Source organism: Nerophis lumbriciformis, linkage group LG08 (assembly GCF_033978685.3).
Source record: "Nerophis lumbriciformis linkage group LG08, RoL_Nlum_v2.1, whole genome shotgun sequence".
In the NCBI taxonomy this organism is placed as follows: Eukaryota; Metazoa; Chordata; class Actinopteri; order Syngnathiformes; family Syngnathidae; genus Nerophis; species Nerophis lumbriciformis.
The window spans coordinates 44,076,208-44,103,326 of record NC_084555.2 but is presented as its reverse complement, the minus strand read 5'-3'; the positions used below and the strand labels follow the sequence as shown (position 1 = coordinate 44,103,326).

The 27,119-nt window shown below is 41.6% G+C and overlaps 4 gene segments (V, D, J or C); 2 read left to right on the top strand and 2 right to left on the bottom strand.

The window, feature by feature from the left end:
* Positions 1-6,714: 6,714 nt before the first annotated feature.
* LOC133611837 (Ig kappa chain V region 3547-like) lies at positions 6,715-7,276 on the bottom strand. The segment is given in 3 exon segments: positions 6,715-6,808; positions 6,856-7,153; positions 7,225-7,276. Coding segments are annotated over 3 exon segments (444 nt in total).
* Positions 7,277-7,356: 80 nt separating this feature from the next.
* On the top strand, positions 7,357-12,726 carry LOC133611209 (Ig lambda-3 chain C region-like). The segment is given in 3 exon segments: positions 7,357-7,393; positions 10,668-10,793; positions 12,283-12,726. Coding segments are annotated over 3 exon segments (492 nt in total).
* Positions 12,727-18,739: 6,013 nt separating this feature from the next.
* On the bottom strand, positions 18,740-19,176 carry LOC133611208 (Ig kappa chain V region 120-like). The segment is given in 2 exon segments: positions 18,740-19,053; positions 19,125-19,176. Coding segments are annotated over 2 exon segments (366 nt in total).
* An 80-nt stretch (positions 19,177-19,256) lies between these two features.
* On the top strand, positions 19,257-24,131 carry LOC133611207 (Ig lambda-3 chain C region-like). The segment is given in 3 exon segments: positions 19,257-19,293; positions 22,083-22,208; positions 23,688-24,131. Coding segments are annotated over 3 exon segments (492 nt in total).
* Positions 24,132-27,119: the final 2,988 nt, after the last annotated feature.

The following is a 27,119-nucleotide window of genomic DNA, read 5'->3' as shown; positions in this document are numbered from 1 at the left end:
ATTCCTAAAGTGAAACTCATATCCTCATGAGAGCCAGCGTCCTCTGCAGTGGACGTTTGTTTTTCCCCCAAAATGTGTAACGGTGACAAAAGAAATAGAGTGCAAGCAAATGTCCACTGCAGAGGACACTGTCTCCTAATAGAATATTCCATAGATTCACTTCACATAGAGTGACATTTATTCATCATTTTGAAGATCATACAAACAAATTCAGTCCTTGACAAAATGTGAAACATGTTTAAATATTTCAATGACTGGTTGACTATGGAGGTTCATTTCTGTCTTTATTACCAAGTGTGGACTGATTTTCCCCCATAAAATTATGATGAGAATTTCGTTTTAAAAAAAATGTGTGAGCAAATCTGTGTATTAAAAAATGCAATTTGTTAAAATTCAGTGTTTGAAAACACTTCCTGCTCCCTGGAAGTTTATTGTAGATCATAAATCATGCATCTCACCTGGACAGAAGAAGTCTGAGGAGGTATTTCGACAAGTTGGTACACTCTGACAGCCATTTAGGACCCAAAAATGGCGAGGATGACACGAAAAGACGCTTGCTTGTTGTAATGTGTTATACAAATAAACATAGATTGATTGATTGATTGATTGAAAATAAATAATGAAATTAAACGAAATGAAAGTTTAATTGAATTGTCAGGTAAAAAAAAAATACGTTCACAAAATTCAAACAAAAAAATTCAGTTACATAAATTTAGTGTCAAAAGGAAAGTTTCATAATAAAGTCACAAACAAACCTGCTTAGTTCATGTTCTAATCGACAAATCGAGTGCAAAATACTTAATTTAAGTCTTTAATTGATCTTTATTGCCTGAAAGTAACGAAAGTAAAGAGTTTTTTTGGAGGGAGCAAGAAAATCCCCAAAATGTGCTCCAGTCTTTCCCTTTTCCTGTCACACCTGGGTGAAGTCTTGCCTGGGTTTCGTCTGGTTTCATGTTGTCTTGTCATTTCCTGTTTTATTTTGAAAGGTTAATACTCCCTCTCGTTTCAGGTCACTTGCTCTTCCTCCCGTTTCACTGGTCTGATGTCTCTCCTGATTGCCTGATTGTGCCCACCTGTGTCACCCTCCCTCATGTGTATAAATGTCTCTTCTTCCTCTTGTCTTGTGCCAGAGTATATCGTCTCGTCACGTATTGCCAGCCTTTGTCCACAGTCTCGAACCAAGTTGTTAAGTATTGCCTCGCCTTATTTATTGATTTCTTTGTTTCCTCTAAGAAAGAGTGATTTTCGTTTGCTAAAGTTTTTGGTCAAGTTTTTTGTGTGTTATTTCATAGTGCCTTGCCTTCCTTTTTTCCTCCTCTTGGAGCGCTTTAGTTTGTAGTTATCTCAGCTCTTTATAGCGTACTTTCTGTTTATAGTTTCTTGTCTCCTCTGCATGATTTATTTACCTTTTTGTAGCTAATCATAGATTGTTGTTTTTTTTGTTATTAGATTCGTGTGTAATTTTGCTATTGCCTTTTTCCTCCCTATGGAGTGACTTTCCGTTTATGGCCTTATGCCTATATGCAGGCCCGGCCCTAACCAATCTGGCGCCCTAGGCAAAATTTTAGGTGGCGCCCCCCCACATCGGCATTGAAGTGTATATACTCAGAAGAAACCGAATAGCTTTGTCTTTGACCTTTTTTTTTTACTTACAACTATACCTAATATATAAAGGGGTGGAAAAGTGACTATTACCTGCAGGGCAAACATTAGCTAACCAGAAGGCAATAACAATATAAACAAAATAATATTTCTATTAAATAGGCTTTACTTTGCATTTTAATTAACGTGGGATTATTTTTTTGTATTTAGAAATAATAGTATCAACTTTTTTTTTCTTTTTTTTTTTTCTCCAACATTTGTGGCACTGGCGTGGCGCCCCCTGATGGACGGCGCCCTTAGCATTTGCCTATACGGCCTATGCCACGGGCCGGCCCTGCCTATATGTCTTTTGTTTCTCTATTGTATCAAAGCTAGATTCTGTAGCCGCTTTGTTTTAATCACTCTGTTCAAAGAGATTTCAAAGAAAACTGTTTAGATAAAGCCTGTGTCAATTGTTCCCCTTCTGCACCTGAGTCCTCATTCTCGCCAAGTCTTAACATTTCCTATCATATCTGTGTCAGACTTTGAACACACTGTGCTCAATTCAAATAGAATATTATTGTTATCCATGCATTTTCAAATGTACAGTATCACAACAAAACAGGACAAATGCTGAAGCACATTCATATTTCTGGATTGGGACTTCAAACTATAGTTTAAATTATAGTTAATAATTCCTTTTTATCAATCGTGTGTGGCCCTAAACAACCACAAAGAGCATTGGTCTTCACCAAGGGGTTCGCGGAGGCTGGGAGGGTCGTAACATTTTTGGCAATATAGACAATTTTTTAGATGTATACTTTTCATAAATAATTGTATAATTTTATAACTTTCACAAATGTGAATGTATTTAAATACATATTAGCATTAACCAACCACATATCCATTTTCTACCCCTTGTCCCTCTAGGGGTCGCGGGGGGCTGGAGCCTTTCCTAGCCAATAATCAGTTTAATGTATTAATTAATCCATGTGTTCTGTGTTCTGGAGTTAATTTATGTAAAGTTTAGGAGTAAGAGCTACAGCTACTTTAATGACCAATTTAATATAAAACCCAATTTTATACAAGATGTGTTACTTGGGGGTCCTCACTCCATCTTTATTTCAGTTTGGGGGTCCTTGGCTTGGAAAACTTTGGCATGAAGTGTTTACGGGACGGGCCGGCCCTGAGTGTTAGTGTGACTTCTTCTTCCCTCATTTCAACTTTTTCTTACAAGTCAATCAACTTGTTCAGATTGACGCTGGTTCTGCTTGGTGACCTTTGTTCAGTGGACCAGTCATCATCATCTTCCACTTTCACTTCCCTCAAACCAAAGGAGGTTTTTGTACAGCTCTCAATCACCGTGTCAACCTTCCATCTCCAAAATCGGCAAAACAGTAGTAATCAGCGACATCTTCTGCCTGAACACCACTGATAGTCAGAGTGTAGTCAGAGCCAGATCGTGTGCCACTGAATCGAGGTGGTGTTCCAGAAGAAAGACGTGATGCATAATAGATCAGAGGTTTAGGAACCTGTCCAGGTTTCACTTGGTACCAACTGAGAGTAGCACCAATATTTGAACTCCCTTTGGCACTGATGGTCACCGTCCCACCAAGACTGACATACTTGATTTTGTCCGTCTGGGTCAACAAATCCTGGGCGGAAGATCCTGAAAGGAGACGGCGATGATTACATCAACACTTTCCCTTTAGGGACGACTCAAAAGAGTCTTTGTCTCACCTTGAATCAGCAGAGCCGACTGGACGAGCAGAAGCACTGGTGCAGGCCACATCTTGATGCACTTTTCCAGCCCAGTGCGTGGAAAGAGTCCAGATTTATCAAGACGTGGCGGTGCGGCCAAGCGGAGCGCTCATGCAAATGAGCTCCGAGCGCACCTGTCTTTGTGAAAGTGAGAGGGAGGCGTGGCCAGGACCACTTCCTGTCCATGTTTGTGTTGCACATCTGCCTCAGACCCCTTCACTGACGCTCCACTTTCACCACAACTCCTCCATATTTCATGTACTACGAACCATACATGAACATGTTTTGTAAATAAGTCATTCATTAAAGTTAAGTCATTAAATGAATAACGATAATGTGACTAATGATTTATTTTGATTTTATTGGCACTTTTTTGTAAAGAAGACAACAACAATATAACTTAAAAAAAAACAATGTCAAACAATATAGGGGTTTTAAGGATATTTTAGGAAATCTTTAGCCCCCATAAAAGATCTAATGCCATTGGTTCGTATCAAATATAATGATTTGTAGGTTCAAACACTCAAAATTAGCGAAGGAGGCTAGTCAAAAACGTTAGCATGCTAACACTGGCATTCTCATATAAAATAGGTTAGCATACTTCCAAGATGGCGCCAAGTATCAAAAATCATGATATTTAGGTTAAAACATATAAAAGTTGCTAAAAATCTACCCTAAAACGTTAGCATGCTATCGTTAGCATGATATGCTAACTTTCAAGATGGTGCCAAGAATGCTAACGTTAGCATGCTAACACTTAGCATGTGTCATTTACCAAGTTATATGACACTGGGGTAAACGGTTGCAAAATGAGAAAAACGTTAGCATGCTATCGTTTCAAAAAAATATAGTTACATGAATTAATCGTCAAATAAATGCTTTTGTAATAAAGACACAAATTAACCTTCTTAGTTCCTGCTCTATTCAACAAATGAAGTGCAAAAACTTAATTTATGTCTTTAATTGATCTTTTAGTTTGAATTGAACTCTTTAAATCAGTGAACTGCTTTTCTGTCTTGCCTCTGTTGAGGGCGGTCACATTTTTTCCGCTCCCTTCTTCTCCCTGCTTTCTCTCTTTGTTTTGTCCTGTCTACACTTTTTTGAAGCCTCTTTTTTTGCACTGTCCTCCAAATCCAAACATTAGACATAGAAATGATCAGCTGGACTCTCGACTCAATTGACAAAATCTTTTCGACAAGTAAAAGAGGTTCTGGGGAGCCTGGCTGCCCTGATGGAACCATTGCTGCGGGGTACGTGAGAGATTCCTGGGATGAATAGAGAATCATGTGCCTCTCAGTTCTTTCCATCGAGGACGTGGAAGACATCTACCTATTTGGAACCGTGATCGCGGGGCACCTGCAGATTGGGCTGGGCATTGCTCTGGTGTATCGTCAAATTCGTAAGATGATGGCATCCACTCAAGGAGCCCAAAGGCTGTTCGTCCCAATGGAAGGATTGGGCCGGACTGTGGGATCACAGTCTGGGGCGATTTCTGAACTGAATCGCAAGATGGATGACATCATGGAAAAGCTGGTTGAAAGGGAAAAATTGGATATGAGGGCCGGCATGGAATAGAACAGACAAGCCATTGTAATGTCTGTTCGCGGAAAAACTAAATCTTAATCTACGATTTGACTCCCTCGAATGGCCTTGATGCAACAACAGGAGCAGGCTGTTCTGAAAACATCCCCCCGAGGACTCCTCAATGATGGACGCTTTTGACCTCCCTCCCTCTTCAACGACACCTGGAGTCGAACTTTTGCTTGCATGCAGAACTGCCCTAGGCCTAGGACACTACATCAACACACCCAAGACAATGGGCATATACACACACACACACCCAACTCCACCCCACACCTTCACCACCGCTTGTTTCCCCTCGGGGTGATGGACGGCTGGCAGCGCTTTATAGCAGCAGTCGACCTTCAGGGCCCCAACTCCCCCGCCCTCTGTTGCGAGTTGTCGTGATTATATGGGACGACGTGGCAAAGTTGGTAGAGTGGCCGTGCCAGCAATCGGAGTGTTGCTGGTTACTGGGGTTCAATCCCCACCTTCTACCATCCTAGTCATGTCCGTTGTGTCCTTTGGCAAGACACTTCACCCCTTGCTCCTGATGGCTGCTGCTTAGCGCCTTGCATGGCAGCTCCCGCCATCAGTGTGTGAATGTGTGTGTGAATGGGTGAATGTGGTAATACTGTCAAAGCGCTTTGAGTACCTTGAAGGTAGAAAAGCGCTATACAAGTATAACCCATTTATTTATTTATATGTAACATGTTTATGTGTGCATTGCATGGAGGTTTTTTCCCACTCCAGACTAGGCCCCCTTCGGAGCCCAGTCTAGATTGTATTTTTTTCACTCATCTTCTTCCCCAGCGTTTTACCTTTTTCTTATCTTTCACGGGGCGCCTTGTGGTGACCCATCAGCGTTCCTGTTCTGTAACCCTGTAAACTGTTTGTTTGCCTAATCTTGAACGGGTTTGTGCTGAAAACAAAGTTTTGTTGTTCTTGTGCAATGACAATAAAGTCCTATCCTATCCTAACTTACACAATATTGTCATTTATGGACAATTACTGTCAATAAGCTTTGTTGCCTGAAAGTAAAGAAAATGAAGAGATTTGGGGGGAGCAGGAAAATCCCCAAAATGTGCTCCAGTTTTTCCCTTTTCCTATCATATCTGTGTCAGACTTTGAACACACTGTGCTCAATTCAAATAGAATATTATTGTTATCCATGCATTTTCAAATGTACTGTATCACAACAAAACAGGACAAATGCTGAAGCACATTCATATTTCCGGATTGGGACTTCAAACTATAGTTTAAATTATAATTAATAATTCCTTTTTATCAATCGTGTGTGGCCCTAAACAACCATAAAGAGCATTGGTCTTCACCAAGGTGTTCGCGGAGGCTGGGAGGGTCGTAACATTTTTGGCAATATAGACTATTTTTTGAATATATACTTTTCATAAATAATTGTATAAATTTATAATTTTCACAAATGTGAATGTATTTAAATACATATTAGCAATAATCATCCACATATCCATTTTCTACCCCTTGTCCCTCTAGGGGTCGCGGGGGGCTGGAGCCTATCCTAGCCAATAATCAGTTTAATGTATTAATTAATCCATGTGTTCTGTGTTCTGGAGTTAATTTACGTAAAGTTTAGGAGTAAGAGCTACAACTACTTTAATGACCAATTTAATATAAAACCCAATTTTATACAAGATGTGTTAGTTGGGGGTCCTCACTCCATCTTTATTTCAGTTTGGGGGTCCTTGGCTTAGAAAACTTTGGCATGAAGTGTTTACGGGACGGGCCGGCCCTGAGTGTTAGTGTGACTTCTTCTTCCCTCATTTCAACTTTTTCTTACAAGTCAATCAACTTGTTCAGATTGACGCTGGTTCTGCTTGGTGATCTTTGTTCAGTGGACCAGTCATCATCATCTTCCACTTTCACTTCCCTCAAACCAAAGGAGGTTTTTGTACAGCTCTCAATCACCGTGTATACCTTCCAACGTCAAAAAAGGCAAAACAGTAGTAATCAGCGACATCTTCTGCCTGAACACCAGTGATAGTCAGAGTGTAGTCAGAGCCAGATCGTGTGCCACTGAATCGAGGTGGTGTTCCAGAAGAAAGGGTTGATGCAGCATAGATCAGAAGTTTAGGAACCTGTCCAGGTTTCACTTGGTACCAACTGAGATCAGCACCAATATTTGAACTCCCTTTGGCGCTGATGGTCACCGTCCCACCAAGACTGACATACTTGATTTTGTCCGTCTGGGTCAACAAATCCTGGGCGGAAGATCCTGAAAGGAGACGGCGATGATTACATCAACACTTTCCCTTTAGGGACGACTCAAAAGAGTCTTTGTCTCACCTTGAATCAGCAGAGCCGACTGGACGAGCAGAAGCACTGGTGCAGGCCACATCTTGATGCACTTTTCCAGCCCAGTGCGTGGAAAGAGTCCAGATTTATCAAGACGTGGCGGTGCGGCCAAGCGGAGCGCTCATGCAAATGAGCTCCGAGCGCACCTGTCTTTGTGAAAGTGAGAGGGAGGCGTGGCCAGGACCACTTCCTGTCCATGTTTGTGTTGCACATCTGCCTCAGACCCCTTCACTGACGCTCCACTTTCACCACAACTCCTCCATATTTCATGTACTACGAACCATACATGAACATGTTTTGTAAATAAGTCATTCATTAAAGTTAAGTCATTAAATGAATAATGATAATGTGAATAATGATTTATTTTGATTTTATTGGCACTTTTTTAACAACAATATAACTTAAAAAACAATGTCAAACAATATAGGGGGTTTTAAGGATATTTTAGGAAATCTTTAGCCCCCCTAAAAGATCTAATCATGCCATTGGTTCGACCGCTTGATGAAAATCATTATTGACCTAAATAAGGTATTCACATGTTTTTTTTTTTAAAACAAACTATTTTCAACCACATGAAGACAAGAATGAGCTTTTTAGTGCATGTTAACATACTGAGTGTGTATTTGTTGTCCTAACAGTGATCCGGCTGCAACTGTGACATCTACCCACCAGAGGGCGCCTGCCAGCCAAAATAAAAATGCTGATACAGAAAGTGATGCATTGATATCGGGCCTCCGATAGCATTGCACCGAGACTGTGTCTGGACTTCGGACTAATGTTAGCATGCTAATATAAGAGATGTTAGCATACCTCCAAGATGGCACCGAGTATCAAATATAATGATTTGTAGGTTCAAACACTCAAAATTAGCGAAGGAGGCGAGCCAAAAACGTGAGCATACTAACACTGGCATGCTAATATACAATTGTTAGCATACTTCCAAGATGGCGCCAATTGTCAAAATTCATGATATTTCGGTTAAAACATATAAAAGTTGCTAAAAAGCTACCCTAAAACGTTAGCATGCTATCGTTAGCATGCTATGCTAACTTTCAAGATGGTGCCAAGAATGCTAACGTTAGCATGCTAACACTAAGTATGTGTCATACACCAAGTTATATGACACTGGGGTAAACGGTTGCAAAATGAGCAAAACGTAAGCATGCTAACGTTTCAAAAAAAATTCAGTTACATAAATTCAGTGTCAAATAAATGCTTTTGTAATAAAGACACAAATTAGCCTCCTTAGTTCATGCTCTATTCAACAAATGAAGTGCAAAAACTTAATTTAAGCCTTTAATTGATCTTTTAGTTTGAATTGAACTCTTTAAATCAGTGAATTTACACAATATTGTCATTTATGGACATTTACTGTCTGTCAAGTGTTTTAACTTTTTTCGCTGTGCTTATCCCACACTTGAAGGGATGTACCAATGCTGAATGTGGCTTCTGGATTTCACTCAAAAGACCAGACCGTAGTTACTTTTTTTCCTTTTATTTTCCTTTAGTTTGCAACAGTTTTTCCGACAAAGAAACAGCTTCTTTTTTCTTCTTTAGTCTTTTTAGCAGTCTTTAGCAGTGTTAGTAGACTTTAGTAGACTTTAGTTCTTTAGCTGTCTTTAGCTGTCTATAGTAGCCTTTAGTAGGTGAAAAACCTTTAAGGACAAAACACCACAAAATTAACATGCTGTAAAAAATCCATCAATAATCAATCCAATAATTTACAATTAAAAATTAGGCTATCAAATTCTTAACTATTAAACAAGTGCAAGAAAATGGACTAATATTTTCCCTTTAAGTTAACACAGATTTTAAATAAATTGTCTCAATATAAATGCACCAAGATACATATAGAATACATTCAAACACCAGAAACACAATAGATAAATGCAGCAGTAAACCCAATATGCAAATACATAAATACCTAACCAATTAACCACCTATTTTAGATACATATTTAAAATCCATATCCAATATAAATATATTATTAATTTAGCAGTGAAACACTCAATCTTAAACGCTGTCTACTGGTAGAAAAATGCCCCTTTTTCTATGCCCTCACCAGCAGCCAATGATCCAACACAGTTAAATCCAACACTTTAAGTTGAGCGACTTCACCCTCCTGATGAAGCAAACTGCTCCAACATTTATCAAACTAAGCAAAGAATATCAACACTTCCTTACTAAACAACAGTTACACAAAACACCGTGTGTATTTAGCCTCCGGACTGAGCACGCTACATGCACACAACTCCCCCGCACCCCCCATCTCACCAGCGCAACAAGTTCGCCACACCCACAAAGAGAAATAAAGTGCAATCTTAGCGGCTGTCCGTTCAGCTTTTGGTTTTAGTACACTTTTGGCACAACTCTGAGTTATCTGTAATGAACTAAACCTTTTTCCACTCTGCGCTGGCGTCTTTTGTCCTCCTTGATTTGACACAGCTGTTTAATTACCGGGCTCGCGCACCAGCAGATGATTTGGGAGCGCGCCGCGTTATACCTGTGCGTGAACGTAAACTGATCGGCTCTGATCATATAAGCCGACTGGCCGAAATAAGGCCGAATTATATACATTTCCTGGGGTTGCCTAGGTGACATGTGCTCTAAGATAAAATATAATTTTATTAAAGGGGTTTGGCTGGTTGCTAAGCAGCCACGGTTGCGAGCTCGTGCATCAGCTGACGAGACAGCTGTTCGCTGCTACACTGTCAATAGCTTTTGTCAGGTTCAAACACCGATGACATCTATTAAACAGACAAAGAAGCAAGGAATTAAACAGAGACAGGATTCAATTTAGCTCAACGAGGAGAAACGCGTCGACCTGTACCCTTGTACAGTGTCGTCCCACGCTCTGACGAAAGGTTGCACGCCCCCTCTTTTATTTGGACTTTCCCTGATTACATGGCAACAGCTGTTTCTAAGGGGAGGGGGTCGTAAACAACCGTCGCCCTTGGTCACAAAACAGTTCAAAGAAAAGATGCCTGGAGCTTGCGTCAGGTCCTGCTTCCTCTCGGCTTTGTAGATCTCGGGTCAAGACAAGATCTTCCTGTGGATTACATTAGATTAAAGAAACCCACACCTTCATGTCGCTTCCCATTCTACACAGTGGAGTTTTACAAGCTTTTTGCTTTGTAAGATCAAAGACAGCTTTTGTCTGCTCGCCGGGAACTCATGGCAACACAAAGTTTTGTGATAACTTAGATACAATTATTCCGGCAGCTTTGTTGCCTGAAAGTAAAGAAAATGGAGAGATTTGGGGGGAGCAGAAAAATCCCCAAAATGTGCTCCAGTTTTTCCCTTTTCCTATCATATCTGTGTCAGACTTTGAACACATTGTGCTCAATTCAAATAGAATATTATTGTTATCCATGCATTTTCAAATGTACTGTATCACAACAAAACGCTGGTTCTGCTTGGTGATCTTTGTTCAGTGGACCAGTCATCATCATCTTCCACTTTCACTTCCCTCAAACCAAAGGAGGTTTTTGTACGAGCGCCTCACAACCTTGCATCACTGTGGTGGAGTTTCGGCGAAGGGACCAAACTGGTCATCGGCTGTGAGTACCAGATGTGTCCTTGTTTTTCACTCTGTGTGACAAAAGCTGGATTTTATTGTGTGGAATTTGGAATTAGAATGTGATGTCAATCTAGGAGCAGCTAACAATATGAGAGTCTGGTTGTCATGGTGACTATCATGTGATTGTTGTCTATTTCATGTCATCGTGTGATTTCTTTCTGACATAATTATCAAACATTTCAACACGTCAGGCGAAAAGAAGTAGGAAGAAGCCCAGCTTATTTCATCCTTCTCCTTCTGTGTGCTACTAATAGCTTTTGTAACAATAGAAAGATAGATTATGTAAAGAAGGGAGATAAAGGAAGGAGAAAAAAGTGTTAAAATATTCAAATAAATCTTAAAGATAAGACAAAATAACTAAAATAAATATAAAATTAAATAGTTAATTATTTATGAATATTTGTGTTTGCTAGTCAGCGAGTGCCACATACTGAAAAATCAAAGGATGTTTTTTTTATACTTTTTAATCTAAAAAAAGATTAATCTAATGCAGGGGTGTCAAACGTAAGGTTTTATCCGGCCCGCGGGATGAGTTTGCTAAGTATAAAAATAAGCTGAAATTTGTGAATGAAAGAAACTGCTGTTCTAAATATGTCCACTAGATGTCACAATAGCAAGATTTGTAGATGATGCTACATATGTAAAAAAACCAAAAAAAAAACACATGATGTTAGTGCACCAGTTGAGGAAAATGATCAAAGTACATAATCAAAATCTTGCAAATTTATTTTTGATATTATTTTTTCATCTTGATAGATTGAAAATTAACACCAACAAGTTGGTTGATGAACATTATCACATCATTTATTCAGAAAGTATAAATAACAACAAATAAAGATAGAATACTATTAACTGCAACATGTAAGTGTAAAAAAAACCCCGCAACAACATTAGGATTTGTACATTTCCAGAATGTGCTTGTTCTATTTTAAAACAAAGAAAATAATCTGAAGTTGTCTTTATTTATTTTTATTTTTTTTTGTTTTACCAGTCCGGCCCACTTGGGAGTAGATTTTTCTCCATGTGGCCCCCGGACTAAAATGAGTTTGACACCCCTGCTCTAATCCAATATGCTAATAAATTATATTTTTATTAGTGCTGTCAAAACGATTATTATTTAAATAAGATTATTCTCACTTTCAAATTTGGATTATTCGTGATTAATCACAGTAAAATACTCCCTTGCGTAGTTAAAATAAACTATAAAAAAAGAGTCCAAAATTTCAACACAAATGCAGTTTTAATGTCAGAATGTCAAACAGGAACATTTTTTTGACATTTTTGACTTAAAGGCACCTCATTTATTTACACAAAACTTTCTGACAGTTTTATTTCAAGTTTATTTGGAAGATAAATGTGTCAGTCGGAGTCTCCTCACTCATCTTTGCACTAGCAGGAGGTGTTGTCATGTTGATTGACAGCTTTAATGTGTGACATATTAACTCTCTCCTCCCCCTCCCCCCTCCTAGTGAGTGACGTGCGGCCCCCCATGCTGACCATCTTCCCCCCCTCCAAAGAGCAGCTGCAGACTGGCAGTGCCACGGCGGTGTGCGTGGCCAGCGGAGGCTCCCCTCAGGCCTGGACCCTGGGCTGGAAGGTGGGGGGCAGCAGCAGCACCTCGGGGGTGTCACACAGCTCGGACGAGGCCACCGGCGACGGCCGCTACAGCTGGACCAGCACCCTGAGCCTCAAGGCCGACCGCTGGAGAACGGCCGGCTCGGTGAGCTGCGAGGCCACCTTGCAGGGTCAGAACCCCGTGACCCAAACCCTGATGGACCCGGGCCGCTGCTCAGAGTAGAAGCTGAGACGCCCATTCTTGTTTTTATTGCTTCCTGTTTCTTACTGCTTGATGCCGGAGAACTTGGCGCAGAACCTCAACATTTAAGCATTGTTCAATAAAATGTCCACGGTCATGATGAGTCAGCGCCTTTTTCTCTCAGGACCTCAAATGGACCCACTCACACCTCACTATGACCATTAGAAGCACATTCAACTACACTTTGTTTTTACATTCATAATATTTCATCTTAGCTTTTATTTGGAACTGACTTGACCTGTGAAGCACATCTCAAAGTGCTGTGACAATGCTCATAAAAATGTATACAAAAATTAATAAATGAGTAAATTAAAAATAATAAATTTAAAGAACAACTTTAGATTTGCAAAAACAAATTAACAGCAATTTTAATGAACAAAAAGCAATTTTTTTTTAGAATTATATTAACAAATGGTCATGAAAATTAAATAGAGAAAAAAAATCTATCAATGAAATAAAATGGTCATAAAAATATCTAAAGAAATTAACATATGAGTAAATTAAAAATAATAAATATAAAGAAAAACTTTGAATTTGCAAAAACAAACTAACAACTATTTTAATGAATTATATTTTTTTTAGAATTGTATTAACAAATGGTCATGAAAATTAAATAGAGAAAAAAAATCTATCAATGAAATAAAATGGTCATAAAAATATCTAAAGAAATTAACATGAGTAAATTAAAAATAATAAATATAAAGAAAAACTTTGAATTTGCAAAAACAAACTAACAACTATTTTAATGAATTATATTTTTTTTAGAATTGTATTAACAAATGGTCATGAAAATTAAATTGAGAAACAAAATGAAGCAATTAATGAAATAAAATGGTGATAAAAATGTATTACAAATTATGAAAATGTTTATAATATTAAAAATAAAAGTCATAGAAGCCAAAAGGGGGTTAAGGTAATTTCAACTTAATGCTAAATACATTTTAAAAAAGCATAATGATTAAAAGACAAAATAATTCTACTATCATTTCTTTGACAAATGTCATTTATGTCAGTAATTCAATTCCTAAAGTGAAACTCATATCCTCATGAGAGCCAGCGTCCTCTGCAGTGGACGTTTGTTTTCCCCCCAAAATGTGTAACTGTGACAAAAGAAATAGAGTGCACGCAAATGTCCACTGCAGAGGACGCTGGCTCCCAATAGAATATTCCATAGATTCACTTCACATAGAGTGACATTTATTCATCATTTTGAAGATCATACAAACAAATTCAGTCCTTGACAAAATGTGAAACATGGTTAAATATTTCAATGACTGGTTGACTATGGAGGTTCATTTGTGTCTTTATTACCAAGTGTGGACTGATTTTCCCCCATAAAATTAGGATGTGACTTTCATTAAAAAAAAAATGTGTGAGCAAATCTGTGTATTTAAAAATGCAATTTGTTAAAATTCAGTGTTTGAAAACACTTCCTGCTCCCTGGAAGTTTATTGTAGATCATAAATGATGCATCTCACCTGGACAGAAGAAGTCTGAGGAGGTATTCCGACAAGTTGGTACACTCTGACAGCCATTTAGGACCAAAAAGTGGCGAGGATGACACAAAAAGACGCTTGCTTGTTGTAATGTGTTATACAAATAAACATAGATGGATTGATTGATTGATTGATTGGTTGATTGAAAATAAATAATGAAATTAAACGAAATGAAAGTTTAATTGAATTGTCAGGTAAAAAAAAATAAGTTCACAAAATTCAAACAAAAAAAATTCAGTTACATAAATTTAGTGTCAAAAGGAAAGTTTCATAATAAAGTCACAAACAAACCTGCTTAGTTCATGCTCTAATCAACAAATCGAGTGCAAAATACTTAATTTAAGTCTTTAATTGATCTTTAGTGCCTGAAAGTAATGAAAGTAAAGAGTTTTTTTGGAGGGAGCAGGAAAATCCCCAAAATGTGCTCCAGTTTTTCCCTTTTCCTATCATAGGTGTGTCAGACTTTGAACACACTGTGCTCAATTCAAATAGAATATTATTGTTATCCATGCATTTTCAAATGTACTGTATCTGTCAAGACTTGGACTGTGGAGTTTTTGTTTTCCCAAGATGCAAAAGGATTTGGATAGGACATGGCTTGAAGGTAAATACATATTTAATAATATAACTATAAAGAAAGGATCAAACAAAAAGCGCGCACAGGGGCGGAGGTACAAAACTTGACTAATGAAAACAAAAGACTTGCACGGGGGCAAAAAACTATGAACAATAAAAAACACTAACTGTGGCAATAATAAACAAACTTACTTGGCATGGACATGAAGTGCGCAGACATGGACAGAGTGTGACAGGGGGCATAAATGCGAGGATAGCAGGGTGAGAAAGGCTATGACTCCAGGACGAACAACAGAAAATCAAAAGCTTAAATAACACAGACATGATTAACAACAGGTGCGTGACTCAAAACAGGTGCGTGACATGACAGGTGAAACTAATGGGTAACTATGGTGACAAGACAAGGGAGTGAAAAGACAGAAACTAAACAAAACATGACTTAAAACAAAACATGATTACACAAACATGACAGAGCCCCTCCCTTAAGGACAGATACCAGATGTCCATAAAAATTAACAAGAGTCATGGGAGGGCGGGAGGGGGACATGGCGGTGGGTCGCCAGACCACGTGTCCCCGTATCCACCGGGGCAGAGTTAGGTGGCGGCGGCGAGTGGAACGCCGCTGCAGCAGGCGAGGCGGGCGCCCAGGGATTGGCCACATTCGTGGCCGACTGGGAGGTGGGCGCACTTGGCGTGGCGGGCGACCAGGTAGCGGCCATATCCGTGGCCGACGAGGAGGCAGGCGCGTCGTCAACTTGGCAGGCGTGGCAGCTCGGCGTGGCAAGTCAGGCGGCGAAGCTCGGCGTGACGCGTCCAGCGGCGAAGCTCGGCGTGGGTCTTGGTCTTGGTGTGAGTCTTGGTCTTGGCATGGCGAGTCTTGGTCTTGGCATGGCGAGTCTTGGTCTTGGCATGGCGAGTCTTGGTCTTGGCATGGCGAGTCTTGGTCTTGGCATGGCGAGTCTTGGTCTTGGCATGGCGTGTCTTGGTCTTGGCATGGCGTGTCTTGGTCTTGGCATGGCGTGTCTTGGTCTTGGCATGGCGTGTCTTGGTCTTGGCATGGCGTGTCTTGGTCTTGGCATGGCGTGTCTTGGTCTTGGCATGGCGTGTCTTGGTCTTGGCATGGCGTGTCTTGGTCTTGGCATGGCGTGTCTTGGTCTTGGCATGGCGTGTCTTGGTCTTGGCATGGCGTGTCTTGGTCTTGGCATGGCGAGTCTTGGTCTTGGCATGGCGAGTCTTGGTCTTGGCATGGCGAGTCTTGGTCTTGGCATGGCGAGTCTTGGTCTTGGCATGGCGAGTCTTGGTCTTGGCATGGCGAGTCTTGGTCTTGGCATGGCGAGTCTTGGTCTTGGCATGGCGAGTCTTGGTCTTGGCATGGCGAGTCTTGGTCTTGGCATGGCGAGTCTTGGTCTTGACATGGCGAGTCTTGGTCTTGACATGGCGAGTCTTGGTCTTGACATGGCGAGTCTTGGTCTTGACATGGCGAGTCTTGGTCTTGGTCTTGGTTTGGCGGGTCTTGGTCTTGGCTTGGCGTGTCTTGGTCTTGGCGTGGCGTGTCTTGGTCTTGGCGTGGCGTGTCTTGGTCTTGGCGTGGAGGGTCTTGGTCTTGGCGTGGAGGGTCTTGGTCTTGGCGTGGAGGGTCTTGGTCTTGGACTTGTTGAGCTGGTACCGGAGCTTGGCGTCGTGGAGCTGGTACCGGAGCTTGGCGTCGTGGAGCTGGTACCGGAACTTGGCGTCGTGGAGCTGGTACCGGAACTTGGCGTCGTGGATCTGGTACCGGAACTTGGCGTCGTGGATCTGGTACCGGAACTTGGCGTCGTGGAGCTGGTACCGGAGCTTGGCGTCGTGGAGCTGGTACCGGAGCTTGGCGTCGTGGAGCTGGTACCGGAGCTTGGCGTCGTGGAGCTACTGGTGCAGGTGGAGGTGGTCTAGCTGGGGGTTGCGGCTTGGCATGGTGAAAGACCGGTGGTGGTGGCCGTGCTGGAGGCTGTGGCTTGGCGGGTCGGTAGACTGGTGAGGGCGGTCGTGCTGGAGGCTGTGGCTTGACAGGTCGGAAGACTGGTGGTGGCGGCCGTGCTGGAGGCTGTGGCTTGGCATGGTGATGCCGTGCCACCCCACCAACACAGCTCCCGACCCCAGCCCCCCCCTCAAGGGGCGGATACCAGACGCGCTCCCTGCGGTCTGGAACTCTCTGTAGGGGTGGGCGGAGGAGGGCAGAAATTTTCCCTTTATTTTGGCCACAACATTTTTCTTTATCCCCCACCTGGGGTTGTGTGGGCGGAAAAAAAGAAAAAAATTGTGACGGGGGCGGGACTTGAGTCTTGGGGGGCGGGGCATGAGTCTTGGGGGGCGGGGCATGAAATTGGGATGGCTGTGACTGACTAGACCTGATGTTCAAAATCATATTTTGGTAGTGTTGAATCATGGTAATGGGATTGGAGTCTTTTGCTGGAGGTGAGTGATCAAAAGAAAAAGAGTTGAAAAAAAAAATCCTGGTCTGTGACGTCATTTTGGAGCTGCGGAGCTGGCAGCAGCCTGCTTCTGCCCGGAGTGGGAGGAGCCTGCGGGAGCGCTGCGTGCGGTCTGCTCGCCTTCCCTGACGTCCTCGGTCTGGAGCGGCGCTTCCGGGATTGCGGTGACGCAGCCTCGTCCTCGGACCAAATGGAACTAATGGGAATAAGCTTCCCATTTGGCCCCCACGTCAGGTCTCGCTCCGCCATGGCTCCTAACGACTCCCAACTTCCTTCTTCGACCAAATTCTTTGCGGGAAAGCGATTAGCTGGAGTCATAATGTCAAGACTTGGACTGTGGAGTTTTTGTTTTCCCAAGATGCAAAAGGATTTGGATCGGACATGGCTTGAAGGTAAATACATATTTAATAATATAACTATAAAGAAAGGATCAAACAAAAAGCGCGCACAGGGGCGGAGGTACAAAACTTGACTAATGAAAACAAAAGACTTGCACGGGGGCAAAAAACTATGAACAATAAAAAACACTAACTGTGGCAATAATAAACAAACTTACTTGGCATGGACATGAAGTGCGCAGACATGGACAGAGTGTGACAGGGGGCATAAATGCGAGGATAGCAGGGTGAGAAAGGCTATGACTCCAGGACGAACAACAGAAAATCAAAAGCTTAAATAACACAGACATGATTAACAACAGGTGCGTGACTCAAAACAGGTGCGTGACATGACAGGTGAAACTAATGGGTAACTATGGTGACAAGACAAGGGAGTGAAAAGACAGAAACTAAACAAAACATGACTTAAAACAAAACATGATTACACAAACATGACAGTATCACAACAAAACAGGACAAATGCTGAAGCACATTCATATTTCTGGATTGGGACTTCTAACCATAGTTTAAATTATAGTTAATAATTCCTTTTTATCAATCGTGTGTGGCCCTAAACAACCACAAAGAGCATTGGTCTTCACCAAGGGGTTCGCGGAGGCTGGGAGGGTCGTAACATTTTTGGCAATATAGACTATTTTTTTAATATATACTTTTCATAAATAATTGTATACATTTATAATTTTCACAAATGTGAATGTATTTAAATACATATTAGCAATAATCATCCACATATCCATTTTCTACCCCTTGTCCCTCTAGGTGTCGCGGGGGGCTGGAGCCTATCCTAGCCAATAATCAGTTCAATGTATTAATTAATCCATGTGTTTTGTGTTCTGGAGTTAATTTAGGTAAAGTTCAGCTACTTTAAGGACCAATTTAATATAAAACCCAATTTTATACAAGATGTGTTAGTTGGGGGTCCTCACTCCATCTTTATTTCAGTTTGGGGGTCCTTGGCTTGGAAAACTTTGGCATGAAGTGTTTACGTGACGGGCCGGCCCTGAGTGTTAGTGTGACTTCTTCTTCCCTCATTTCAACTTTTTCTTACAAGTCAATCAACTTGTTCAGATTGACGCTGGTTCTGCTTGGTGATCTTTGTTCAGTGGACCAGTCATCATCATCTTCCACTTTCACTTCCCTCAAACCAAAGGAGGTTTTTGTACAGCTCTCAATCACTGTGTATACTTTAATCCACCTCCAAAATAGGCAAAACAGTAGTAATCAGCGACATCTTCTGCCTGAACACCACTGATAGTCAGAGTGTAGTCAGAGCCAGATCGTGTGCCACTGAATCGAGGTGGTGTTCCAGAAAAAAGTTGTGATGCATCATAGATCAGAAGTTTAGGAACCTGTCCAGGTTTCACTTGGTACCAACTGAGATAAGGACCAGTATTTGAACTCCATTTGGCGCTGATGGTCACCGTCCCACCAAGACTGACATACTTGATTTTGGCCGTCTGGATCTGAGAATCCTGGGCGGAAGATCCTGAAAGGAGACGGCGATGATTACATCAACACTTTCCCTTTAGGGACGACTCAAAAGAGTCTTTGTCTCACCTTGAATCAGCAGAGCCGACTGGACGAGCAGAAGCACTGGTGCAGGCCACATCTTGATGCACTTTTCCAGCCCAGTGCGTGGAAAGAGTCCAGATTTATCAAGACGTGGCGGTGCGGCCAAGCGGAGCGCTCATGCAAATGAGCTCCGAGCGCACCTGTCTTTGTGAAAGTGAGAGGGAGGCGTGGCCAGGACCACTTCCTGTCCATGTTTGTGTTGCACATCTGCCTCAGACCCCTTCACTGACGCTCCACTTTCACCACAACTCCTCCATATTTCATGTACTACGAACCATACATGAACATGTTTTGTAAATAAGTCATTCATTAAAGTTAAGTCATTAAATGAATAATGATAATGTGAATAATGATTTATTTTGATTTTATTGGCACTTTTTTGTAAAGAAGACAACAACAATATAACTTAAAAAAAACAATGTCAAACAATATAGGGGGTTTTAAGGATATTTTAGGAAATCTTTAGCCCCCCAAAAAGATCTAATCATGCCATTGGTTCGACCGCTTGATGAAAATCATTATTGACCTAAATAAGGTATTCACATGTTTTTTTTTTAAAACAAACTATTTTCAACCAAATGAAGACAAGAATGAGCTTTTTAGTGCATGTTAACATACTGAGTGTGTATTTGTTGTCCTAACAGTGATCCGACTGCAACTGTGACATCTACCCACCAGAGGGCGCCTGCCAGCCAAAATAAATATGCTGATACAGAAGTGATGCATTGATATTGGCCCTCCGACAGCATTGCACCGAGACTGTGTCTGGACTTCGGACTAATGTTAGCATGCTAATATAAGAGATGTTAGCATACCTCCAAGATGGCACCGAGTATCAAATATAATGATTTGTAGGTTCAAACACCCAAGATTAGCGAAGGAGGCGAGCCAAAAACGGTAGGATGCTAACACTGGCATGCTAATATAAAATAGGTTAGCATACTTCCAAAATGGCGCCAAGTATCAAAAATCATGATATTTAGGTTAAAACATATAAAAATAGCTATAAAACTACCCTAAAATGTTAGCATGCTATCGTTAGCATGCTATGCTAACTTTCAAGATGGTGCCAAGAATGCTAACATTAGCATGCTCACTTTTTAGGGTAGTTTTATAGCTATTTTTATATGTTTTAACCTAAATATCATGATTTTTGATACTTAGCGTCATCTTGAAAGTATGCTAACCTATTTTATATTAGCATGCCAGTGTTAGCATCCTACCGTTTGTATACCAAGTTATATGACACTGGGGTAAACGGTTGCAAAATGAGCAAAACATTAGCATGCTAACGTTTCAAAATAATATAGTTACATAAATTAATTGTCAAATAAATGCTTTTGTAATAAAGACACAAATTAACCTTCTTAGTTTATGCTCTATTCAACAAATGAAGTGCAAAAACTTAATGTATGTCTTTAATTGATCTTTTAGTTTGAATTGAACTCTTTAAATCAGTGAACTGCTTTTCTGTCTTGCCTCTGTTGAGGGCGGTCAAATTTTTTCCGCTCCCTTCTTCTCCCTGCTTTCTTTCTTTGTTTTGTCCTGTCTACACTTTTTTGAAGCCTCTTTCTTTGCGCTGTCCTCCAAATCTAAACATTAGACATGGAAATGATCAGCTGGACTCTCGACTCAATTGACAACATCTTTTCGACAAGGAAAAGAGGTTCTGGGGAGCCTGGCTGCCCTGATGGAACCATTGCAGCGGGGTACGTGAGAGATTCCTGGGATGAATAGAGAATCATATGCCTCTCAGTCCTTTCCATCGAGGACGTGGAAGACATCTACCTATTTGGAACCGTGATCGCGGGGCACCTGCAGATTGGGCTGGGCATTGCTCTGGTGTATCGTCAAATTCGTAAGACGATGGCATCCACTCAAGGAGCCCAAAGGCTGTTCGTCCCAATGGAAGGATTGGGCCGGGCTGTGGGATCACAGTCTGGGGCGATTTCTGAACTGAATCGCAAGATGGATGACATCATGGAAAAGCTGGTTGAAAGGGAAAAATTGGATATGAGGGCAGACAAGCCATTATAATGTCTGTTCGCGGAAAAACAAAATCCTAATCTACGATTTGACTCCCTCGAATGGCCTTGATGCAACAACAGGAGCAGGCTGTTCTGAAAACATCCCCCCGAGGACTCCTCAATGATGGACGCTTTTGACCTCCCTCCCTCCTCAACGACACCTGGAGTCGAACTTTTGCTTGCATGCAGAACTGCCCCAGGCCTACGGACACTACATCAACACACCCAAGACAATGGGCATATACACACACACACACCCAACCCCACCCCACGCCTTCACCACCCCTTGATTCCCCTTCGGGGTGATGGACGGCTGGCAGCGCTTTATAGCAGCAGTCGACCTCCAGGGCCCCAACTCCCCCGCCCTCTGTTGCGAGTTGTCGTGATTAAATGTAACATGTTTATGTGTGCATTGCATTGAGGTATTTTCCCACTCCAGACTAGGCCCCCTTCGGAGCCCAGTCTAGATTGTATTTTTTTCACTCATCTTCTTCCCCAGCGTTTTACCTTTTTCTTATCTTTCACGGGGCGCCTTGTGGTGACCCATCAGCGTTCCTGTTCTGTAACCCTGTACACTGTTTGTTTGTCTAATCTTGAACGGGTTTGTGCTAAAAAGTTTTGTTGTACTTGTGCAATGACAATAAAGTCCTATCCTATCCTAACTTACACAATATTGTCATTTATGGACATTTACTGTCAATAAGCTTTGTTGCCTGAAAGAAAAGAAAATGAAGAGATTTGGGGGGAGCATAAAAATCCCCAAAATGTGCTCCAGTTTTTCCCTTTTCCTATCATATCTGTGTCAGACTTTGAACACACTGTGCTCAATTTAAATAGAATATTATTGTTATCCATGCATTTTCAAATGTACTGTATCACAACAAAACGCTGGTTCTGCTTGGTGATCTTTGTTCAGTGGACCAGTCATCATCATCTTCCACTTTCACTTCCCTCAAACCAAAGGAGGTTTTTGTACGAGCGCCTCACAACCTTGCATCACTGTGGTGGAGTTTCGGCGAAGGGACCAAACTGGTCATCGGCTGTGAGTACCAGATGTGTCCTTGTTTTTCACTCTGTGTGACAAAAGCTGGATTTTATTGTGTGGAATTTGGAATTAGAATGTGATGTCAATCTAGGAGCAGCTAACAATATGAGAGTCTGGTTGTCATGGTGACTATCATGTGATTGTTGTCTATTTCATGTCATCATGTGATTTCTTTCTGACATAATTATCAAACATTTCAACACGTCAGGCGAAAAGAAGTAGGAAGAAGCCCAGCTTATTCCATTCTTCTCCTTCTGTGTGCTACTAATAGCTTTTGTAACAATAGAAAGATGGATTATGTAAAGAAGGGAGATAAAGGAAGGAGGAAAAAAGTATAAAAATATTCAAACAAATCTTAAAGATAAGACAAAATAAATCAAATAAATATAAAATTAAATAATTAATGTTTTATTTGTGTTTGCAAGTCAGTGAGTGCCACATGCTGAAAAATCAAATGATGCGTTTTTTTTAATACTTTTTAATCTAAAAAAAGATGAATCTAATGCAGGGGTGTCAAACGTAAGGTTTTATCCGGCCCGCGGGATGAGTTTGCTAAGTATAAAAATGAGTTGAAATTGTTGAATGAAAGAAACTGCTGTTCTAAATGTGTCCACTAGATATCACAATAGCAACATTTGGAGATGATGCTACATATGTAAAAAAAAAACACATGATGTTAGTGCACCAGTTGAGGAAAATGATCAAACTACATAAACAAAATCTTGTAATTTTATTTTTGATATTATTTTTTCATCTTGATAAATTGAAATCTAACACCAACGAGTTGACTGATGAACATTATCACATCATTTATTCAGAAAGTATAAATAACAACAAATAAAGAGAGAATACTATTAACTGCAACATGTAAGTGTAAAAAAACCCCGCAACAACATTATGATTCGTACATTTCCAGAATGTGCTTGTTCTATTTTAAAACAAAGAAAATAATCTGAAGCTGTCTTTATTTTTTGTTTTTGTTTTTTTTGTTTTACCAGTCCGGCCCACTTGGGAGTAGATTTTTCTCCATGTGGCCCCCAATCTAAAATGAGTTTGACACCCCTGCTCTAATCGGATATGCTAATAAATGATTTTTTATTGGTGCTGTCAAAATGATTATTATTTAAATAAGATTATTCTCACTTTTAAATTTGGATTATTCGTGATTAATCACAGTAAAATACTCCCTTGCGTAGTTAAAATAAACTATAAAACAAAGAGTCCAAAATGTTAACACAAATCCAGTTTTAATGTCAGAATGTCAAACAGGAACATTTTTTTGACATTTTTGACTTAAACGCACCTCATTTATTTACACAAAACTTTCTGACAGTTTTATTTCAAGTTTATTTGGAAGATAAATGTGTCAGTCGGAGTCTCCTCACTCATCTTTGCACTAGCAGGAGGTGTTGTCATGTTGATTGACAGCTTTAAAGTGTGACATATTAACTCTCTCCTCCCCCTGCCCCCTCCTAGCGGGTGAGGTGCGGCCCCCCACGCTGACCATCTTCCCCCCCTCCAAAGAGCAGCTGCAGACTGGCAGTGCCACGGCGGTGTGCGTGGCCAGCGGAGGCTCGCCTCAGGCCTGGACCCTGGGCTGGAAGGTGGGGGGCAGCAGCAGCACCTCGGGGGTGTCACACAGCTCGAACGAGGCCACCGGCGACGGCCGCTACAGCTGGACCAGCACCCTGAGCCTCAAGGCCGACCGCTGGAGAACGGCCGGCTCGGTGAGCTGCGAGGCCACCATGCAGGGTCAGAACCCCGTGACCCAAACCCTGATGGACCCGGGCCGCTGCTCAGAGTAGAAGCTGAGACGCCCGTTCTTGTTTTTATTGCTTCCTATTTCTTACTGCTTGATGCCGGAGAACTTGGCGCAGAACCTCAACATTTAAGCATTGTTCAATAAAATGTCCACGGTCATGATGAGTCAGCGCCTTTTTCTCTCAGGACCTCAAATGGACCCACTCACACCTCACTATGACCATTAGAAGCACATTCAACTACACTTTGTTTTTACATTCATAATATTTCATCTTAGCTTTTATTTGGAACTGACTTGACCTGTGAAGCACATCTCAAAGTGCTGTGACAATGCTCATAAAAATGTATACAAAAATAAATAAATGAGTAAATTAAAAACAATACATTTAAAGAAAAACTCTAGATTTGCAAAAACAAATTGACAACTATTTTAATGAACGAAAAGCTATTTTTTTTTAGAATTACAAAAAATCATGAAAATTAAATAGAGAAAAAAAAAACTATTAATGAAATAAAATGGTCATAAAAATGTATAAAAAATTAATAGATGACTACATTGAAAATTATAAATGTAAAGAAATACTTTAGATTTGCAAAAACCAAATTAAGAACTATTTTAATGAATGATATTGTTTTTTAGAATTGTATTAACAAATGGTCATGAAAATTAAATTGAGATTAAAAAAATGAAGCAATTAATTACATAAAATGGTGATAAAAATGTATTAAAAATTATTAAAATGTTTAAAATATCAAATTAAAAGTCATAGAAGCCAAAAGGGGGTTAAGGTCATTTCAACTTAAAGCTAAAGATGAAAAAAAAAAAAAAAGCATGTTTAAAAGACAAAATAAATCTACTATCATTTCTTTGACAAATGTAATTTATGTCAGTAATTCAATTCCTAAAGTGTAACTCATATCCTCATGAGAGCCAGCGTCCTCTGCAGTGGACATTTGTTTTCCCCCCAAAATGTGTAACGGTGACAAAAGAAATAGAGCGCAAGCAAATGTCCACTGCAGAGGACGCTGGCTCCCAATAGAATATTCCATCGATTCACTTCACATAGAGTGAAGTGAATCATCATTTTGAAGATCATAGAAACAAATTCAGTCCTTGACAAAATGTGAAACATGGTTAAATATTTCAATGACTGGTTGACTATGGAGGTTCATTTGTGTCTTTATTACCAAGTGTGGACTGATTTTTTCCCATAAAATTATGATGAGAATTTTATTTTAAAAATGTTTGAGCAAAACTGTGTGTTTAAAAATGTAATTTGTTAAAATTCAGTGTTTAAAAACTCAATGGAGAAATATTCTGTTATGATCCGCTGCCCGGATCATATTTTTGTTTTTGTTTTCAAGTCACTTGTGTTTTCAGCACTTCTTGAGTTTGTTTCTGTTGCCATGACGGCAGATTATAGTCACCTGCCTCTGGTTAGTGTCCCGGACGCGCACCTGTTGCCCGGGCACTAATCAGAGGGCTATTTAGTTTACGCGCTGGCCTCACTCGGTCTGTTGGTTTGGTTTGCTCCTACGCAACAAGTTACGCTCCTAGTTTCGCTCATAGTTTACATTTTTGATATTAGCATCTTTGCTACCCTCTTGTTTTCCGTGCCGTGGTGCACCGCGCAGCATTTTGTTCTGCAATCAGAATAAATCATTTATTCTCACCTGCAAGCCGCTTCCTGAGACCCCTCTGCATCTTGAAAAGACGACCTCCGGCATCACAATGCCACGCAGTCATAACAGAAAACCAACAGCAGACAGTCTTTTCGAAGAGGGTGTGGAGGATTCCGGCTACGGTACGTGGCTGGTCTTAAAGGCGATGGAGAGAGAGACTCTCCAGTATTCCCCTTTGGAGCGCGAAGACCTTTTGTGGGGGCCTGACGGTTCGTTGGTCCTTATCGACTCCATCTGGCCCGGGGATGTCCGCTCACAGCCAGCCCGTACGCGTCAGCGAAAGCGAAAGTCAACCAAGACTTCGGCTCGCGGCAAAGACGCACCTATCCCACAACTTTATCTCCGGAGCACAGCCAGCTACAAGCAGCCCAGGATTCTCCTCAAATATTTGGTAATTATAATGACCATATTTTCAAAGATTCCTCCGACTGGCCTGTCAATCACTGGGATTGCAGCTATGACGTCATTCCGTTGTCGCCCCCCGAGGACACCCCTTCGTCCACTTTTGATGACGTCATAGAAAAAGAAATTTTTTTGCATTCTGTTAATTCTTTCTGTCAGCCATTTACAAATGACTTTAATTCTAAAATTAAGCATTATCAGGACATTTTTTTAAATTCTAGGTCTAGTCAGTCCCACTCACCTTCTGACTTTCAAGCTCAGCCCCCAATTACTTTGGCCCCACCCCCTAAGGCTCAAGCTCCACCCACTCCTCTGTCTGCTGTGCCACGTGCTGCTCTGCCTTCTCCACTTCCTGTTCCAGCCCAGTCATCTTCCGAGACACCCCTCGAGAAGTACAGTCCTGCTTGGGTGGATGAGTGGTACCGGAAGGTACTGATTGAACTAAGACTTGAGGAACAAACCCAAGCGGCAAAGGACACTCCGCATGCTATTGAAGAGCAGAATAGAGAATTTGGACAATCAAAAGGGGAGGAGCCTACCCCCCTCCTCACCTCCTCCCTCCCACCCCTAAAGACTGTTCCAGACTGCACAAGACGCGTCTGGGATCCGCTTCTTGAGGGGGGGGCTAGTACTGGGTGCTTTGCTAGTGGGCGGGCACAGCTGCGCCCAGCCAAGCCGCAACCTCCTGCCCGGCCGCCACCACCAGTCCTTCGGCGTGCTAAGCCGCAACCCCCGGCCAGGCCACCTCCGCCAAAGTCACGCCCAGTACCTGCTCCAAGTCTGGTTCCCACACCAGCACCTGTTCCAAGTCTGGTTCCCACACCAGCACCTGCTCCGCCCACGCCGGCAGACGAGCCGCCTGCCCCGCCCACGTCGACAGCCCGGACGCCTGCTCCGCCCACGCCGGCAGACGAGCCGCCTGCTCCGCCTCTGGCTCCGCCCACGCCGGCAGATGAGCCGCCTGCTCCGCCTCTGGCTCCGCCCACGCCGACAGACGAGCCGCCTTCTCCGCCTCTGGCTCCGCCCACGGCGACAGACGAGCCGCCTGCTCTGCCTCTGGCT